The following is a 19,348-nucleotide window of genomic DNA, read 5'->3' on the forward strand; positions in this document are numbered from 1 at the left end:
GACAAAGATTTCGAACGTCACTCAATTGACTTGTGTCCGCATAGCCTCGATGATTTCAGTATTCATTTCGCGTAAGGGTGAAACTTTTGCCCGAAACCGCACGGGACAATTATTACGAGGGGCCTGCGGCTGGCTTCAGAGTGTCTTAGCCCCCCACCCCCCCAAACCAAAAGAGGACAAGTACTAAAGACTGAAACGGATGCGTGACAGTGCTTTTATTTTTCTCCACTCGATGCGCGCAAGACCGGGAGGCGTTTCCATGAAATCTTCCACGCGCGAAACTTACTAGCTACAAACTGGCGGGTTCAAAGGGGTCAAAGGGCAGGGCTCACTTCTTCTTGCCGGCCCGCTTCCCTTCTCCTTTCTTGGGAACGCCTTTTCCTCTCAGCTTCCTCAGGCGCCGCATCTCCTCCTTGAAATCTTCGTGCTCGTCCCTGCGAGGCCACGCCGGCGCGCGTTTTCGTCAGCGGGCGGCGGCTTCGGGGCGCGCCGGCTCCGCCGCAAACCAACGGCTCGGCGCGCGCCGAGACTCTCCCCACTTCCGCTTACGACCCAGACTAACGAAGCTGTCTTTCGGTCGCGCTCGGCGACGCAATTACCTGAAAAGTCCCAGGAAGCGGAGTTTCTGCGTCATGGCGTAGTAGATTTTGTGTCGCGGGTACCAGTCGTACACCTCTTTCCTCTTGGCCGTGGGAGGCTCCCGGAATAGGCGGACCACCTTCATCGACTTGGAGTCCGTCGTGCGGACGACGTCCCCAAATATTTGAGCGCTCAGTCTGGCCACGCGCACCGCGTAGTTGGATATGCTGCCCATGACTGCTTGATAAGGAAACGGGGGAAGAGGGTTAGAAGCGGCGTCGCTTCCTACGATCGCCGTCAATCGCGCAACACATACTGGCAGGAATTCGACGCGCGTGAATTGCCGCGCCATGTGCGGTGGTCGTTACGTGGCCTCGATCGCACGCTGATGGCAGAAAACATTGGCGCGATAAGTGCACACTTACCTTAATCGCTAAAAATATCCGAGGATGACTAAATTTCGCCACGGATCAAGCATCGCAAACAACGCGTACATTTCATTTTAAGCAATATCCGAAACATGCCGCGTCTAACCTTCACCGGCCGAGCGAAGTCTTCCGTGTTCCGGCTGCTTCTGAGCAGTGATTGGATAGTTGCCTTGACTTCCGGGTATATGAAAAAAAAAAAACAACAACATGCGTTTTACGCCTCTTGTAACATACTTCTTTAAAAATAACACATTTAAGTTATTTCGGTCAACATTTAAGGACATGCAATCTCGTGAAAAAAACAAACGTGTATTTTATCGTGAGGAAATACAAGCCCATCACTTAACGCGTTCGATAATCTAATCCGTCCAAACAAAAGTTCCGAATCTCATCATGCGGGCGGAGCACTAAACAACCCATATAAATTTGAGTTTTTAAAAAAGCGTCGAAAACATACTTTTTCTGCCGTTTGAACTTTGAAGCGTGTTTTCCCTCAAGATGTTTACCCGTTTGAACACCCGAGGGCGCCAGACGCCCAACAGCGACTACGTCCATGTAGCTTTTAGGTATAAACAAACCCGGAGAAAGGGAAAAATCCTCTACTAACATAAAAAAAAAATCCTCAACCCTATAGTACCTCAGTGTCTATTTTATGTTGTATTAGGCGTTTCCGGTACCAGTTTGTTTTATAATCCGACAGCGATTGTTATTTTTGTCCACCAGGATGCAGCAAAACATCAAGTGACAAAGCACGCCCAGTGCAGCGCGTTCGTCTTTAAATTTGCGTTGAGCGATGAAAAAGGGGAATAACCAAATGAAAGATGCAGTTTGTCAAAAAACACGAATGCACTTTGTGTCTTCGGTTGCCTCTATAACTTTAGTACAGGAGCAATGACTGTTTTTGGCCTTTCAGAAATCCCCCCCCCCTGCCTTATTTGCCCCAAGTATACAATTCGAATCGCTGTTGCTGTCTGGCAGTCAGGCCAGTCGGGACATTGCAACCGAGCCGGCGCATTTGCGAGGAATATCCAAATTTGAGCTCGCACGGGGATAGCGGTTTGGTTTGGTTTGGTTTGGTTGGGTTTGGTTGGGTTTTCCTGCTTGAACGCACGGCAGGAGTCGGGTTTCGCACACAAACGGGTGTGAACATTCCTTCACATACGATGCGAACGAACGGGAACGCATCCCGGAGAGAGCAGGCAGGACCCGCGTTATTCTTGCAATGGTTCAGGCCGAGGCGCGCGCAGTCAGGCCAACGCGCTCGCGCAGACAGACGAGCGCTGATTGGTCGGCCGAGCGGCCCGCTCCGGAGCATCTGCCGTCATCAGACGCGCTTCGGGGGTGGGGGGGGGGACGCTTTGCTGACTCAACGGGCTGAGCCCACTCCGCGCTCCCCCCGCCGCTCGGCCACATCAGGCAGGTCTGCGCATTTGGTTCTCCCGCAGCCTTTTGTCCTTAATGGGCGTTAATGACGTTTCCTGACCGCCGCGTCGCCGAGACGAGATGAGCTGAGCTGAGCTGAGCTGAGCTGGGCTGAGCTAAGGGTCCCCTCGGTCGGCGCCGCAAGGAGGAGAGCGACGGAGGAGGGGTTGCGGGATTACTCCTCTTTTGTTTGATGCCTTTCGGGGGCGGGGGGCCAGAGAGAATCGCGGAGGCCATGTGAGCCGGAGCCCAGCTGGGCGAGGCGAGGCGAGGCGAGGCGAGGGTGCAATCCGCAGAGGTCGCGGCGCCGATGCGGCTGTGAGGCGAGGCGAGGCGAGCATGGCCGCCGGGAAGTTGCTGCTCTACGCCGGGCTGGCTCTGTCGCTGGGCGCCCTGGCCATGCTGGCCGTGGCCATGTGCTCCGACCACTGGTACGAGACCGACGCCAGGCGCTACAAGGAGCGCTGCCAGAGCTTCTCCGGCCGCCGCAAGGACCCGGGCTTCATTTACATCCCCAACAACAGCCTGCCGCTGCGGGCCGCCGCCGACCGGCCGCTCCTGGCCCGCGACCGGCGGCAGCTGTTCGCCACGAGCGCCGCCGACGAGTGCAGCAGGCGCTACAACTCCACCAACATGGGGCTGTGGAGGAAATGCCACCGGCTGGGCTTCGACCAGGGAATCCAAGAGCTGGTCCGGAAAGGTAGGCCGGCTCACCGTATTGGGTTCGGGTCGGGGTTCGGCACCTTTACCGAGACCGTCCGAGACCATGCCGAGACCGCCGCGCGTCTCCCAAAACCAAACGAAACATTTGATGCCGCTCGGCTCCCTCAACGGTTTCAGTTCCAAGAGGAAAGCGTTGCACGTCCCGAAATAGGAAACCGACGTCCATCCGGTAGCCAAACGCGGCCATCGTGTCTGCCGTCGCGTCTGCCATCGTGCACGTTTGCAGATCGGATTCGCTTTTCTGGTTTTGACCGGGTGCCGTTGGCAGGCTCGGCCGTGCGCCGTCCCCGCACGTGTTTTTTTCGAAAGCCTTCCCACTGCTGAAAAAAGGCTAAACGACTTCAAGTACTCCGTTTTAGCGCCGTTTACTGGTGTGGACCGATGGGCTTTTAACTCCATCTTATTTACGTTAGCATCCACTTCATACCTCATATGCAGGCTTACATTTTAATTGATTGCATCGCTCAATAAGCATTTGGTGAATTATTGCTCAGAAATATTGGACATTTCAGACTGGCCATGCTTCAGACTTGAAGTTAAACCAAAAAAAAGCCCACAGACATCGACCTGCTGCGCCCTTCAAATGAATTGACGAAAAAGAACTCAAATACAATTCAAAAACACACATCATTTGAAACCGCCGCCTGGAGATAGTAGCCCTTCACGACTTCACAATTCAAGAAGCATCGGTTTTTGCTACTTCTACTTCAAACAAAAAAAAAAAGAATTGTTTCAAACACGGCTGCACAACCCGCTTCAAATTCAAGCCGATTTCGCTTAAGGCTAGCAAACAAGAACAAAAGTCCCTATGCATGCTAACACATAGCATTGGTGTTCTCACCCTTCAAGCAATGGATATTTGAAGCGGAACGGCGCGGCGACACACGTGAGCAAAAAAATGGAGTGCAACATTCACGTCCGTGTGTCTGTGCAAGTCGCTCATGGCGTGCGTGACCAAAACCCGTGGCAAAAACGCTTGAATTTTGCACAGGAAAGGGATGGATGCAAAACGGCGCCGCGTTCCGGCTGCCCGAGAGCCAGCCCATTCACTCGCGTTCAATTTGTCTCGGCAAGACGTCAAACTTGAGCGCCGGGTCTCGGAAGGATTTGATAAAAAAACAAAACAAAACGATAATATGTCACTAAACGCCGCTGGCGCGGATAGTTGAAGACCTTGTTTGCAAATCCCGAGCGAAGGGCACGTTTATTGACTGGCTATTATGCGGCACGTTTGCGGGCATGCTAGTCCCGCCCCCCCCCTTCCCGCTCGGCTGGAGTCGCGCTCGCCCGACCTTTCAACTGCAAATAATGACATAATGGCGTCAGGGTGCCACTCGGCATCGCTATACAAACGGCAGCACTTTTCCTAATGGGCTTCAATCGGCATTTTGCGGCTGGGACGAGGCGAGGCGGCCATTAGGACGTACGCGCCTGACTCCGACGCCGCCCGCCTCCCCCGGGGAGACCTTCCGCATTTTTCACCGTTCAAAAACTCTGACGGGCCGCCGGGACGGCGGGGGCTCTACCAGGCTCGGCTTTCTATTACTCTTCATGAAAAAACAACTACGCGGATTTTCAACACGTGTTGCTCCACCATTTGTGCTCCAAGCATCCGCTGCTATAAAGCCATTTGTTTCTTAGTTAGCGTCAAGCTGCGGGACTTTCTTCAGGCAAAGAGCTTTCGCCTTCATGTATCATGTTGAGCATTGCTGGATTTTCAAAGCCAACCTCTTGCTCGCACCGGAAGTCGACAGCGCCGGTCGCATCCGCTGTTCCTTTCCGGCTCCCGTGTTTTTTGTCCGTAGCCGAGGCGAGACAAACGCGCAAACCTCCCCGCCGCGGCTAACGCCACACAGGCGGCCCGTGTGTCTCGTTCAGAGGACAGGAAGCGGCGCTGCGCTTTTTCCTGCTGGATGCGGCTGGAAGAAATCCAAGCGTGAAAAGAGCGAGCGAGCGAGGGAGAGTCTGAATGGCGCCGCAGCTGCGCCTTTATGCCGGGCCGCCATCTGCGGTAGCGGCCAGTCGGGGAGCGCATGAATGCCTCCATACAGCGGGACGCCCCAATTGAGGCCATCCCTCCCGTGTGACAATCATTTTAAGAGGCGGGGCCAACGGGCCCGAACGGCATTCGTCCGGGCGGGCAACGCGGTCATCGCGTCGCCCGAAGAGACGTCCGTCGCTAGGCTACGTCGTCTCATTCGCCGCTCGTCCACAGCCGCCAATGGCGGCGGACGGCCCGAGTCGACGACGGCACGTCGCCCGCGAGTCTCGTTGTCCCGGCGCGTGTAAGACGTCTTCGGATGGCGGCGTAATACCGGCGGAGCGAAAGCCGCGCGCGAGTCGACCGCCCGCGGATAGAAAATAGACTGGCGTACTTCAAACCTGTCCGGCGTCCCGATTCCGGAACGGCACGCCAACAAACGCCTGCGTCAGCACCTTTGAACGGGCGTGACCCGTAAACGTTACACTTGAGAGTCAAAGAAGAATTCGAGTCATCTTGACCATTTGGATGCGTTATTTTCGCGGGAAGAGGCTTTGTTATCTCTCGCCTTCCTGGGTGCGCTTGAATGATTCGGGCGACGCCCCCGCGCTCCTCAGCGACACGCCGGGCCGGGCGAGGGTTAGGGAGCGCGACCTCCGTTTGGAGATACGTCCGGTGAGGGAGGGCCATATGCCAGCGACTCCTTTTGGTGCCGGAGAAGGACGTTGGTGTGAGTAGCCCGGCTTGGCGAGGTCCGGGGGAAAAGCTTTGGATGGGATTTCTTCTTCCAAGGCTTTTCCTTCAGCGGGGGGACTATTTCATGACGCCTGTTCATCGCCACGGCAACCGCGGATCGCGTAGCGTCATCCGCTAATTATTCTCCTGACTCGGTCACCCCGCTTTGCCTTTTCTTAGTGAGACCATTGATGGGAACGGGAAAAATATTCTGCCCGAATGGGTTATTTTCTCTGGCGTACGCAAGAGTTGACAAACACTTGCCAACAACGGCCTTTTCGGGGCCAGAAGGGCGCCGTTGGAATCGTTTTTCGCACCCATCGGGAGTCCGGAGGAGGCCGGGTTTTGGGGGGACGTGCCGATGATCGGCGGGACGGAGATGAGCTCGCGGGCGCTTTATTTTCCATTGGCGGAACCGGGCGGAAGAAAAAAAAAAAAAAAAGGCATTTATCCGTGGTTAATAATGAATGATGTTGACAAAACAAAGTGCTTTGCAGATTGGTGCCGACGTCTCTTTGTGGTTTCTCCTTCCAGGCTTGATGAAAAGTCGAGCGGAGAGACGATTTTTGACGGCATATTTCAAACTTTAGGTAGCGTCGGCGTCTCGCGCACCCGAAAATTTTGGGCAAAGCGCAGTTCCTATGGATTTTTCTGAATCCAATTTTTTAATTGGCGATCGCGCACGACGGACCGTATGAGATGGCCCCGCTTGACGGACCGGCGGCCCGCGCCCCGCCCCTTAGGGTTAGGGGCCGCTCGTCCTGGCGGCCGTGACGGACAAAGCCCCGGCCGGGGGCTGCCAAAACCGAAATAAAGATCATCTCATCTATAATACACGCCGCCAACTCAGGTTACAGAGACAACCGGCGAAACGATGGTAACGGCCCGTCCTTTTCAAGTGCGCCGTCTCCGATTTGTCCAAGGCAAAAACCTACGTGAATGGTTGCGCCACAAATTCTACAATGGCCTTTTTTTTAAAGTCCAACCAATGTCAGTCCTACCAATCACAACTGGGAGGCCTTGGGCCGCTGGAAAAAGTTTCCCCACGCACGCAAGAGAAGGTTTCCTCTCAAGTGACCGGCTTGAACGTGACCCTGACGTTCGCTCTCAGAACGCCGACTCAAAAATTGGAATCGCCAGAACGACTTTATCGTCAGACTTACACATGCCGACGCGAGAGTTCTAACCCGGGTATTCTCATTTTAAAGTGAAAATGCTCAGAATCGAGTCAAAACTCCGACTCAAATGCGGGCGGAATTCCAAGACAAAAGTGAGATTCCGGCCATCCTATTTTTCCTCCCCGGCCCGGAACCCCTTCCCAATCACGCGCGCGCTTGCATTCACCGAAGGAGGCCGCATCACGCTATTGGCGAAGGTCCTTCGGTCAGAGAGCCGGCAAATTTTTCCAAGCGCGCTTTCCCGACGCGGCGCCTCGACCCTAGCCGCACCTTCCCACCCCTCTATTTGAAAAGCATCTTTTGATTTTCACTAACAACCAAGGCGAGTAATGAAAACGGCACGGCGTGGGAAAGGTGCAAAAGATGATGCCCCCATCTCTCTTTGGCTCTCGCTCCATCCTTGCACACCCCAGAGGAAAGGTACAGATGGAGGCGCGGTAACCGGGTTATCGGCCATGTTAATTAAATGCGCGGAGTACGCGCGCTTTGAAAAAACAAACCCCAAACATCGCAGTTGAAGATCTCGTCACATCTCCGGCGGGGCCAATCGGTTCTCGTTATTGCCGAATTAGGCCGGGCATGACGACGGATCGCACGGCATCGAATTCTAAGCGCTTTGGGTGAGGGATGCTGGCGCGCGACCTTGAAATGACGCCAAAGTGCCGCCGCCGACTGCATTTTCATATATTGGCTGTGCGGTCGCCATGGCGACAGCTGCCGCCCCTAGCAAAGCAAAACGGCGACATTGCCGCGCGCGACCGCCGGCGCAGACCTTAGCGTACGTGGTCAGGATGGACGGCGAGTCGTCCGAGGGCACCGATGGAAACCGGACGCAGCGCGCTTCGTTTCGACCGTCCTTCTGGTTCATCCATTTCATTTCCAAGATTGAGACATTTACAACATGAAGCTGCAGAATTTGGGACAAATGAAGACGCTCGACGGGAGGACCGGCTGGCTCCAAAGTCATGCGCGTTACGGTACTGCGGCCGAGATTAGCCGGATGCTCGATGTGGAAAAAATACTCAACGAAACTGGGATTCAACAACAACTTCTGTTGCATTCAATAAATTCAGAGACATCCGGGAAGGGATTCAGTATTTGTCCCCCCCCCCCCCCTTCACTCTAGGCTCCCTCTCTCAAAGGCACGGATGCTATTACGACAGCGGACAAGTGTTTGAACCGCTGCGAAGAAGAAAATCCTTTGAAGGTTCTTCCGAACGTACGCGGGTTCCCGAGTTAAACGCGAATGAATGAAAGGAGACGCGCGAGGATGAAAAGGAAAAAAAAGGCAGCCCGCAGCCGCACGCAGGGGGAAGGAACGCTCGCCGTCATTACTCTAATATCGTCCGTCCGATTCCACGGCGCGCTCAAAAGGCAGGATGGGACGGGGGCGAGGACGAGTCGGCCCCGTTCTCGCCGACGGCCGCGCTTTTCCTCCTTTCCCTTTGCTTTCCTCAGTTTAGCCGCGCCACTACCGCGCCGTCCCTTGCCTAAAATACGGCCGGAACGGCGCGGGAGACGAAGACGGAAAATGGTCCAAAGACCGCTCAAGCAGTAAACTAAAAACCAAAATCCCATGAAAGAAACAAACCGATTCAAACAACAAGCTGGAATTCCGATGAAAAAGGAAAAGTAACGACCCCGTGAGGAGGTTCGTCTTGTCCGGCGCGGACGGCGAAACGCGTCTCCGAGCGGGGACGTTTATTTTCCATCGCGTGAGCCTTGTTTGCACAATGTTTGTGCGCGACTCGCTCCCGTCTACGGTCAAATGAATCCCAAATGGGCTTATCCAAATCCCAAAGGCCGCCATTTTGCTTTGCCCGGATGGTTAATGGCGTATTAAGGATCGTTTCTCAAACCGCCGTTGCGAATATCGCAAAATGTCGAGTCTCTCCATGTCGCTCTTCCAAGCAAAACAAGTTGAACCTCCAACCCGGGGAAGACACGCGCGCGCAGCATTTTGCTCGGCCTCGCTTTGAAAACGGGCTTTTTTTCAACGCGTGTTATTATTATTATCGTCAGGAAAATCTCTCAAAGTGCAGACTGTGGCGGTGACAGCCACGAAAGGCTAATTATCGCTATCAGACGTCGCTATCTTCTGGATGCGTGCGCGGCTGCGGGAAAAAAGACAAGAGCGGGGAGCGCTCGTACGCTGGCCATCTTTCTTTGTGCGCTCGAAATCTCCCCGGGCGGGATAATATAGTATCCGCTTATTGGAGAATTGGAGAGGACGCGCTGGGACGGTCACGGCGTTGAAAAAAAGCAGGTGAAATTGTGCGAGGCGTCGCGAGACGCGGCCTGGCCTTTCAATTCATTTGCTCTTCATTTGGAAGAAACGGCGGATTGGAACCCTGTCCTTTCTTCCTTTGCCTCCGCAGGTTCTATCGCGAGATGCTCCTACATCAAGTACCACTACTCCTCGGGCACCATCCCCAAAAACCTCTCCTACAACATCACCAAGACCATCAGGCAGGATGAGTGGCACGCCCTGCGTAAGTCCATTCCCTAACTTTTCCACTTGACCATATGGCGCTATAGTTTGATTCATGAACCGGGTCCGCCGCGTGACCGAAAACACGCGCCGGCTGGCTGGCTCTAATGACTGAGGAAAAAAAGGCAATCTTTTAACAGTATCTAGTGTCTGTACTCCTCCACGAAAGGAGAATCATCTTACCGTTGAACCAACATAAACCATTTGCCGATAAACGTTTCCCTTTTACGGAACCCGATTTGAATTCCGTTTGGTTTTTTGGCCCGGAAATAATAAACCCGGAAATGATGACCCTGTTTTTTTTAAATCAATTTTACGGAAATGGCAATTTCCAATTCAACGGATCGTAAGGATAATCCTTAGCGGCAGATACCGAACGCTCGTCACCTCCTCTACGCTGTGCGTGGATGCGGCAAATCTACATTTTGCGTGACGCTGTCATTTTCACCGGTTAAAAACTCGAAATAGAAAAAGTGCCTGATGCGCGCTTGGAAAAAAAAAGAAAAAAACCAAAGCGAAACTCCGGGGGAAAGAAGACAGACGGCCGAGCCCGCCGAGGACGGCGGCTATTGTCGAGCGGCGGCGCCCGACGGGAAACGGTGACAGTGTGAGGTCGGCGCGTGTTTCCACTTGGCTGCAAAAGAGAGCCCGTCAGGTGTCCTCCAAAAACCCACCCCTCGTACGGTATATCCCTCTGACCCCGTTTCCCGGCCCCGCTGCTATAATCCCAAAGCGCTGCGGGAGGGAGGGAAAGGATGACATCCCCGCCTCCCCGGCCTGATGAAATCAAAGTCTGACGTAATGCCGCTGCGGCTGAAAAGCCGCGTCCCGAGTGTTGGCGGGTGAAATTGGGACGGCAAACACAGCAAGTATCCATTTGGAAAGATGAGGACCAAGCGGTACGGCAAGACTTCGGGGGCGCCGGGACATGTTTAATGTCCTTGTTACGCCGTCTACCCGCGCGGGACATATATCAGCGGCAGATAACGTCCCCGCGGCGCCAAAGCAGCGTACGCGAACGGCCAGAACAACGGAAGGCGCGTCCGACGACCAAGAATCCCAAATGTTCATTCCGGTCGCCAGGTCAACGGAGTCTTGGGAATTTCTGCTTGGTCGTTGTCGCATCGCCGACGCCTCATCTTAAGGAGCGCGTCCTCGGCAAATTTCACACCCCAAAGTGCGTCTTCCGACTCGCGACGTGAGCGCACCGGGACCCTGGGGGGTAGCTTCACCCAGACAAAAACAAACGTCCGAAACCAATAGGCTTGCTCTCAGGAGGCTGCAACTTCCCAAAATACGTCCTTCCGGCCGGCGAGAACCCCGACCGTAAATTCCGGGCTATGATTTTCGAGTCAAACGTGACAGAAAAAAATATCTTCAACCGCAAAAGCGGGCCAATTCATATAACATCACGCGCAAAGGTTTGGCTCCTGGCGACTCGTGTTCCCGCGCGCCTTTTTAGCGTCTTATCTGCATGATGGATCGCGGGGAGGAAAAATCGTTTCAAAAATTCAGATTCAGCACCACCTACAGGCGATCGTTTTAACAACCTTGCAAAGGAAGGCTATCCGAGGTGAGATGGGAGAAAAAAAAAACGGAAATAGATGTCGTATTTGAGATGGCGCGCGTGGAATCGAACAGTCCCGCTAATCCCGGCTATATTTATCTATGTAGATAATCCGGGTTTTTTTCCTCGCGTGCGAGCCGACTGAAAAGAGGGCTGGCGATCCCCCTCCCCCCGTTTCCATTCAAAGCGGGCGAGCCCGAGGAGAAAACGCGCCGCGTCTCAGTCCGGAGCCTGAGTCACCGTAGCCCCCGGATCAAGACGGGGCTTTGGCGGGATTTGTCGGCAAAAGCCGCCCCGGGTGCGAAAGCCGCCCCGGGTGCGAAAGCCACCCCGGGTGCGAAAGCCGCCCCGGGTGCGAAAGCCGCCCCGGGTGCGAAAGCCGCCCCGGGTGCGAAAGCCGCCCCGGGTGCGAAAGCCGCCCCGGGTGCGAAAGCCGCTCCGGGTACGCGGCCGCGCTGGCTGCCGCGCTTCAAAAGGTGGGAGGACGCGGGATGCCGCCGTTCCGCAATGACGCAAAAATACGTGCCGATATACACTACGTTATATTACCTACATAACGTCACGTGAAATTCCATGACTACGATGCGTCGGGAAGGGACCGAGTCCGTCTCCGCTTCGAAAATGCGAACGCGCCGCCCGCCTCCGAGCCGTCTTTTGAAACAAGCGAAAAGCCCGCGGGGCCGACCGGGCCCGGCTCCGAAGCTCCCGGAACAAACGGCGGCCGACGGGGCAAATAAAGCGCGCCCGGGGGCCCCTCCCCCGCGTCGGGGCGATCAGTCATAGCTCCGAGGGCAAGCTCGGTAACAAAAGACGACGGGGCGTCGTCTGCGCTTACGAGACGTTCCGACGACGGCCGCCAAAATGAAAAAAAAAAACCTCTCAGGAATTCTGTTGCATCATCAATTCGAAATGTTTTTTTCCCGTGGCTCTTCCTCCCTGCGCTTTCCCAAAAGAGGCGAGTTCCTCTCTTCGGAGATTTCAGAAGCGGCCGCGTCTTGACTTTGAGCTTAAATCCTGCCGACGGATAAAGCGCCGGCGCGAGGTTGGAAGCGTAAACGGGAGGGCGGCCGACATCGGCCAGACTTGCAAAATATGGCAGAGCGCGTGGGCTAATGCGCGTTTGGCGCGCATGCTGCGACGTGCCGTTGAAAGGGGCTTTACGGAAATTCCTTTTGGAGGTAGGAGACGAAGATTTTAGTTACCTTTGAGTGATTTGGGCACGTTCGCCACCTTAAGCGGAGAGAACCGCAAGTGAATACATGGCACGGGAGGGGTCGCCTACGGCCACGGTTCACATCCGCCCGCCGCTTGACTCGGGAACGGCCTCCATCTTTTTGCACCCCCCGCGTCTCTTTTGAAGCACTCGGGCTTCTCTCCCCGGTCGCCTTTCTCCTCCGGCTCCTCGTAGCGTCGCGATAAGATGGCGGAAATATTCCCGCGCCCTTCCGGCAGAGGCGCCCGAGCGCCCGCCGGCCGCCTCCCGAGGCCGTCGGTTTGAGCTTTAAGGCGAGAGGTATGAAAAGCGGTTCGGCGGCATCGAATGGCCGGCTAGAGATTCAGCTGGAAAATTTCGACAGGTCGTCTCGGGACCCGAGCGTCCAAAGCCCAAAGAAAGCTGACCCCGCGGGCCCAGCGCGTCCCTCGAGCGTCGACGCGACGGCCTATCGGTTGGCGTCGCCCGTAGCGGACTTGCCCGCTACGCCGAGTTCCCGATCGCCGGGCTTTCCGACGGCCTCGCCTATAGCGGGCGGACGCATACGGAGGACGTGGACGGGACCGTTCCAAGCCCTCCTCCAAGGCCTTCTATCCGCAGAAGGGAGTGGCCAACGTCCCGCCCGAGCTAAAGACGACAAGTGAGAGTTTCCACATGTGGAGGCGGGGATTAGAAGGGAATTATGTAAAGCCGCGTTCGGCTTTGGCGAAGCGAGGGGGGTCGCGACTAAAAGATGAGCTCCTCCGCCGAGCGCTTTTGAAAGGACGCGAGCGGCGACGTCCCGGATCCGCCGACGTCGGAGGAAGCGCAGACGGCGTTTTTCCCAATAGTCAAGGCGGTAAAGTGTCGAGTAAGCTAAAACGCCAGCGGCGGTCCGCCGGCGCGGACAAAGTTGAAGGCCCGCGCTTGAAAAGCCGCACTTCTTAATGGCCGAGAGCTTTGAGTATCTCTCGGCTCCAGCGCGGCCTTTGGCCGCTGTCGCCGCCTTCCCCCGGCTCACGCTTCCCGTTCCGCCTTTGAATCCGACGGACGGCTTTTTGCGCGGGGGGGTGGGGGGATCGGGAAGTCGGCACGCACCGCCGTCGCTCGCTCAGCAACTCGGCGGCGGAAAGATTAAGAAAATCCTCTCTTCCCCAAAAGCCGCCATTAAGACAGAGCCGATGCTACGCAAGCTTGTAATAACGCTGCGCGGCGACTGCTTGTCAAGCCTCCGCGGCGCGCGCGTCCTCACTAAGCCGTACGGCAATTTCCGAAGAGCGCTAAACTGCGCGCCGGCCCTGAAATATGTCGTTGGGCTTGGCGGGGAAGGAAAAGTTCCCCGGGCGCCGCGTCGGGCAATTTTCCCTTTGGAGACGCGCGAAGCCATCTTGCGGAGGCGGCCGATCTGGACCCTCTTGGATCGCGGCCTTATCGGTGGCGTTCCTTCCCTCGCCGGCGCCGTCATCCGGGCCCGCTCGCTACAGGTGCAAATTTGCAGTACGTATAGAAACATGAAGCCAAAGACTTCTTTGACATACCTTAAATAAAAAACGGAAGCCGGAGCCGCTATAAGCCGGAGCTTGGGGGGGGGGGGGGGGGGGGTGTCTTTTTGATTCGGATTTTGCGCACGTCCTGAAAAAGGCAAGGCCTAATGTCGCGCGAATAAAGGAGTGGGGCGCTGCGCTCATTTGTCACACTGACGGCGGCGGCAAAGTCACAGGCCGTGAGCCGCAGCATGCGGCGCGTTAGCGTGTTTGCTCAGGAGTTCACGCTAAAAATACACCCCAACACTTTCAGACCACGAAGCTCTTTTCCCGCCCGCTTGTCTGATGCCCATTTTTTAGAACACGGCTTAGGCGATAAATCATGAAATGAAATGCAAAAGCCGTCAAGCGGTATCGAGGGAGAAAAAAAAAAGAAAAACGCCGCGATTATTCTCAGAATTTGTTTATCCAACGTATAATTGCGTCCAAAACTAAAAACGCACACATATCCGCAAGGATCCATAGTTTTGTCGATCTTCTCAAGTTACGGACCAAAGCGGCAATAAGATCAAAGAAGAAAAAGTTCCGATGGATTATTCACTCCGTGGGATGAATCGAAAAGTTGCGCGCCCGCCGATGGGCGACGTGGGTTTCGCAATCAAAACTCTGTCAAATCCCTCGCGCGCTTCGGGGACAAACTCAATTTCCGACGCGGGTTATGAGGCGCCTGAGGCTTCCCGGGGGAACGCGCCCCGATCCCCGAGACTTTGGCTTGACCGCCACTTAAAGGGACACCGTGCGAGAGCGCTCGTCATTCAGAAGAACGTCCGACTTCTTGGGGCTCCTTTTGAATGCGCCACCAAGGGGGGACCGAGCCAAAGTGGAAAACTAGGCTACGTTGGACTTTTTCTTCCCGGCGGAGATATGAAAAAGGCTCCCAAAGGTCTTCGCCGGCGAAACGGGGCGCCCCCGCTTCCGACGCGAGCGGGCGGCATCCGTCGCGGGCCGGGACAACGTCGCGGAGGCCCGAAAAGTCAGCAATTTAACGAGGATATATGGCAAAACTGCCGAAGAGGGAAAACTAAGCGGCGATGCCGCCGCTTCGTCTCCAGGTTTGGGGATTTCAAAGGCTTTTAAAAGGAAAGGGCTGCTTTCGATGTTTGGGGGTTTTATTTTGCCAACGTTTGATATTTACTTCCTTCTGTGCAAAACGGTACAGCTAACCGGTTTCACGTTTTCCCGCCGCTTTGCCGATTGTTTGAATAGCTGAAAAGGAAGCGCCTTTTGGACGCGCGGAAGTAAAAGCGGAGCCCTAAGGAGGTTGCACAATCCCCAAACTAACAAACCAACTAACGGCTGGGACATAACGCGTATCACATCAGACAAAGCATAAACCAATGGGTGATAAAACTTCTTCCGCCAATGGAAACCCACACGGTCCAATGATCGAAAGGACTATGCCGTAGCAAGACGACGTGAGAAAGAAAAGCGCCTCGCCGCCGAGAAACGCCGCGGTCCGAACAAATGGTCCCGTTTTACAATCCGGAGGCGCCATTACGGCGCACCGGCGGGCAAAACTCGGCAGGCTTATTTCAACGACTCCGAGAAGTTAATAACGTATGCAAATACGGCCCAAGCGTAGGACGGATTAGTCAAAAGGATGTGACGGTGAGCAGATAGGGGCGCTTTTCCTGCGCCGACTTGCCCGTCTTAAACCACCGCCCGCTTTTGATCCGACCCTCCCGGCCGGGCCAGCAAGTCAAAGCAAATAAATCGAGGATGTCAAACGCAAACACGGGAGCGAAAAGCCATCCGCCCATTTAGACACGGTCGAAACGGATCGGAAGCCGATAAAAGGACACCCCGATTACGTGCCGACGATCCAACTTTGCATATGACCTTGAAGCATAGCTTTTTCCTGGCGCTATGTCGAGTGCCGCCCCCAAATATTTGGCTCCTTCCTAAGGAGCGTTTTAGCGCGTGTCCGTTTTGTCCGAGCAAGGCTGGAAAGTTGACCGACGAGGCAGGATCGGAAGGCCGGGGCGTCCTCTAGTGAGGACAATAGGACTTTTGACCGTTCAATGAAAACGGGTGATACGTACATGGAAGATAAAAGCAAATCCATCGAACCGGCAGGCTCGACACGACCTCTCCTGCAGCGGGGGCGCCCTTTTTGAAATACCCGCGTGAGCCGAGAAGGGGGGTCTTCGCGCTCGGGCGGCACGCTCCCCTTGGCGCCCGGGGGCAAACGTTTTGACCTTTCTCTCGGCCTTTCCTCAGTCATCTCGCCCGTGACATTCTAATCTGGCGCCGCCCTCGCCCGCGTTTGCCCCGGGCGCGCCTGAACGGACGGGCTACGTTTAGAAAGGTGCCGTCGGAATGACTATTGAAGAAGAAAGGCCACATCCCCTCAGCCCTTGCCCAACACTTGCGAAGCCTCTTGCTTAGGAAAATACACAAGCACTATTTCAGATTTGGGGGAATTTTTGTAGTTTTTTTTTAATGAAGCTAAATGAAAGGTCCAGAAGTTGATTTGGTTTTACAGCGGGGTCAAATTGGCAGGGAGAACCTGGCTTCCAGCGCAGTTGAAGCCGATTTACCGCGAGATTTTCTAAACGGAGCTCCTAATCCCTGAGATTCGGTCTACTCCCACCCGGAATCTTCCTCGCCTTAATTCGTCGGACTTCGGCCCGCGTGTTTGAAAAGTTAGATGGAGGACTCACCCGGTTCGTCACGCCTCGGCATAACAAGTTGCCGTCTCCTCAGATTTGCGGCGAATGACGGCGGGCTTCATGGGCATGGCGGCGGCCATCATCCTGTTCGGCTGGATCGTCGGCGCGCTGGGTTGCTGCTGGGACCGAGGACTCATGCAGTATGTGGCCGGACTGCTCTTTCTGATGGGAGGTGAGGCGTGCAAAAAACACCGCAGAGTCACGTCATTCCGAGTTCTTTGTTCAAAACAAATGAGCGCGTTTGCAAGAAAAAGCAGCCTGTTTCGGAGATGTTTGTTCAGTTCAAGAGAAACCGTTCCTTTGGGTTGTTGTATCACTCTTGATCGCTAGAGGGCAGGCACGGCGCTCGAACCGGATGACGCACTACAGTGCACAGCTCAGTATAATCGTCGATTGCATGTCAAAAACTTTGAACGGAGGGAAAATATCCCGTTGCAAATCTCGACAATCGTGATAGAGGAAAATTGCATTTTAGGAAACGCCGGAACAGCACTGACGACGGCTTGGGAGTTATAAAAACGTGTTTTTCTTTTTACAAAAGGCGTGCAAGAGGGCAAAAGTACAACTCGGGAACAAAGCACAATATCAGCGAGACGCGACAAAAGCGCACGTAACTCACCGTGATCAGGGGCGAAAGCAGCGGGGGGGCGTGACGTCAAGTCGTCATAAAACTCAAAGCACAAACACATTTCACGAACGCGGGCCGCGCAACAGCGACAGGCAAAGTCGCAACTGAACTACATATGCCGTAAAACGGAAGAAGCGGGAAGCGAGGGACTGGAAACGCACAGGCGCCGGAAGCGCAAAAGGCATGACTCGGGCGACGTCTTCCTCGGTGACGAGAGCGGGCTGCAGGTGCCGACAGCGCCCCCTAAGGGACGCGGGACGGGAAGGGACGATTTACGTCAGCATTTACGTCAGCCTGTATTCGCACAAGACATAAAAAAAAGAAAAACAGAATTGCTGCGTGCTTTGTTGCCACAGAAAAGGCAAAGCACAATCAAGGCAAAAAAGGATGATTAGTCCCTGATGGTGATGACAAAAACAAGTTCTTTCGCTTTCATTCAAAGGGAATTAAACCTTTAGGGGGGAAAAAAATGTTCTGCTCAGTGATACAACCGCAGTACACAGTTTTAGTCCATTATTTTTGATATAGCAATTCATATTTGATGACTGTGAGCTAACGTTGAAAAAAAGCGAGGGCAGCAGTTCCACGCGCTTCCGCTACAGCGTGACCGAGTCGCTGTGGCCGTGTGTTTTTGGCAGGCACCTTCTGCATCATCTCCCTTTGCACGTGCGTGGCGGGCATCAACTTTGAGCTCTCGCGCTACCCGCGCCACCTGTACGGTTTGCCCGACGACATCGGCCACGGCTACGGCTGGTCCATGTTCTGCGCCTGGGGCGGTTTGGGCCTGACGCTCATCGCCGGCTTCTTCTGCACGCTGGCGCCCTCTGTGCAGCCCGTCCCGAGGTCCGCCTGCCCCAAGTCTCGACAGGAGAACGGCACCGTGTGCTAAGGGGCCGGGAGATGAGCACGTGCCCGCCCGCCCGTCCAATCCTGGTTAACCCCCATTTCTTTGCTTTTTCCCCGTCTTAAAAAATGGGTGTTTGAAGAAAAAAATCATCTCAAAATACCAACTCGTGCGTGTTTAATTGTTGTGGAGATGCTGGCGCCTTTGGCGGGGACCTCGGCGTTGGCGTGGGCTAAACGGTTTCGTTGGCTGCCGAGGGACGCCCTTGAAACCTCTCGGGGGATGGACTCCAGGTGCCCGGGTCCCGCTGGGATTCGTGGACCCACTCCCTTGTATTATACTGTACGGAATATTCCAGAGACGAGCGGGACGTGCCCCCCCCCCCTCCCCCGCGGACGACCATAGCGTAGCTCCCGCTTTGTACGTTGATTTCCTTGCCAACAAACGTGTTTCCCTTCTCCTCACTTTTAAGAAAAAAAAAAAAAGATCACGAGGACAAAACGGAGCCCCGTTTTTTGCGAAGACCACGGAGAGGTGCAGTATCCCGTTTTAATCTCGGCGCCCGGCTCGGAAGAAAATCCTCCTTAAAGCACAAAAGTAGTATACGGTGACCTCCTATCGTCGGACGCACGGTTCAAACGTAGCCAAGTGTGAGATTTTCCAAAGCGAAGGAGGCTGACGGAGGCCGGCCCGCCAACGCGTTTTGGCTTTCAAGGCTAAGTGGGATGGCTCGAATGTAAAAGCCGGCAAAAGCGATCAAATCGCCGACAGCGCTTTGGCATTTTACGGACGACGCAAAGACGAGACGTCGGCGATCGTTTCCGTCCGCTGTCCCTCCAAAGACTTTTTTGGACGGCGGCGGCGGTGAACCCGGGTTCGGATGGAGCCCTCGACTTTGAGGGCTTCGGCACAAAGCGAAGGCCTTCTTGGTGCGAAGGCCTTCTTGGTGCGATACGTCGACAGCTGCGGCGCGGGCAAAGCCAAGAGTATTCACGCGTCAGACACCATCCGAAGGCTAGCAAAGATCCAAAAACGCAGGCCGTGACTGACGAGCACATGGCACCGGAAAAAGTCTCGACATTGGTTTACCGGCGGCGATACTGCAACTCCCATTCTGGACCGAATCCAACGTGATCTATCGACCTTTAACATCAGTGACGTGTCTGTTGAGTCAAGGTAAAAAAGAAGAAAAAAGCAAATGTTCAACTGTGGAATGTCAAAATCTCAAGAGAATAAATCTCATCGGTGTGTTTACTACCGGCGTCGTTTGTCATCTATGTGGCTGAAGGGAGACCGGGCAAAAATCAGGTGGGGTATTTGTCGGGAGGGCTATTTCATGCTGACATGCTGTTTGGGCAAAAAGC

The 19,348-nt window shown here is 54.9% G+C and overlaps 2 protein-coding genes across 9 annotated transcripts; one reads left to right on the forward strand and one right to left on the reverse strand.

The window, feature by feature from the left end:
• Nucleotides 1–200: 200 nt before the first annotated feature.
• mrps33 (mitochondrial ribosomal protein S33) lies at nucleotides 201–17,352 on the reverse strand. 8 transcript variants are annotated; one of them, XM_088406010.1, is made up of 6 exons: nucleotides 17,132–17,352; nucleotides 16,504–16,674; nucleotides 1,114–1,181; nucleotides 896–964; nucleotides 600–819; nucleotides 201–434 (listed from the first exon to the last, which is right to left on the reverse strand). In XM_088406010.1, exons 5-6 carry the CDS (start codon nucleotides 812–814, stop codon nucleotides 329–331), a joined length of 321 nt encoding a protein of 106 aa, XP_088262136.1. In that variant the 5' UTR covers nucleotides 815–819; nucleotides 896–964; nucleotides 1,114–1,181; nucleotides 16,504–16,674; nucleotides 17,132–17,352; the 3' UTR covers nucleotides 201–328. The 8 variants fall into 8 exon arrangements, with proteins under 8 accessions (XP_088262136.1, XP_088262134.1, XP_088262133.1 ...); XM_088406008.1 differs by having other exon boundaries at nucleotides 600–816; nucleotides 17,132–17,351; XM_088406007.1 differs by lacking the exon at nucleotides 896–964 and having other exon boundaries at nucleotides 600–816; nucleotides 17,132–17,351.
• On the forward strand, nucleotides 2,297–19,239 carry tmem178bb (transmembrane protein 178Bb). The gene is made up of 4 exons (XM_088406001.1): nucleotides 2,297–3,129; nucleotides 9,425–9,538; nucleotides 16,547–16,684; nucleotides 17,779–19,239. The coding sequence occupies exons 1-4, from the start codon at nucleotides 2,769–2,771 to the stop codon at nucleotides 18,027–18,029; spliced, it is 864 nt and encodes a 287-aa protein (XP_088262127.1). The 5' UTR covers nucleotides 2,297–2,768; the 3' UTR covers nucleotides 18,030–19,239.
• Nucleotides 19,240–19,348: the final 109 nt, after the last annotated feature.

Source organism: Hippichthys cyanospilos, chromosome 22, assembly GCF_059441005.1.
Source record: "Hippichthys cyanospilos isolate Australia breed blue-spotted pipefish chromosome 22, RoL_Hcya_1.0, whole genome shotgun sequence".
Lineage (NCBI taxonomy): Eukaryota > Metazoa > Chordata > Actinopteri > Syngnathiformes > Syngnathidae > Hippichthys > Hippichthys cyanospilos.

Bases quoted from the DNA above. Each gene is read 5' to 3' on its own strand.
- tmem178bb (XM_088406001.1), top strand. From the start codon at position 2,769: ATGGCCGCCGGGAAGTTGCTGCTCTACGCCGGGCTGGCTCTGTCGCTG. The intron at 9,539-16,546 runs GTAAGTCCATTC...CCGTCTCCTCAG, and splicing joins GGATGAGTGGCACGCCCTGC to ATTTGCGGCGAATGACGGCG. The intron at 16,685-17,778 runs GTGAGGCGTGCA...TGTTTTTGGCAG, and splicing joins ACTGCTCTTTCTGATGGGAG to GCACCTTCTGCATCATCTCC.
- mrps33 (XM_088406002.1), bottom strand. From the start codon at position 16,525: ATGCCGAGGCGTGACGAACCGG. The intron at 820-16,503 runs GTGAGTCCTCCA...TTCCTTATCAAG, and splicing joins GCCGAGGCGTGACGAACCGG to CAGTCATGGGCAGCATATCC. The intron at 435-599 runs GTAATTGCGTCG...GTGGCCTCGCAG, and splicing joins CGCTTCCTGGGACTTTTCAG to GGACGAGCACGAAGATTTCA.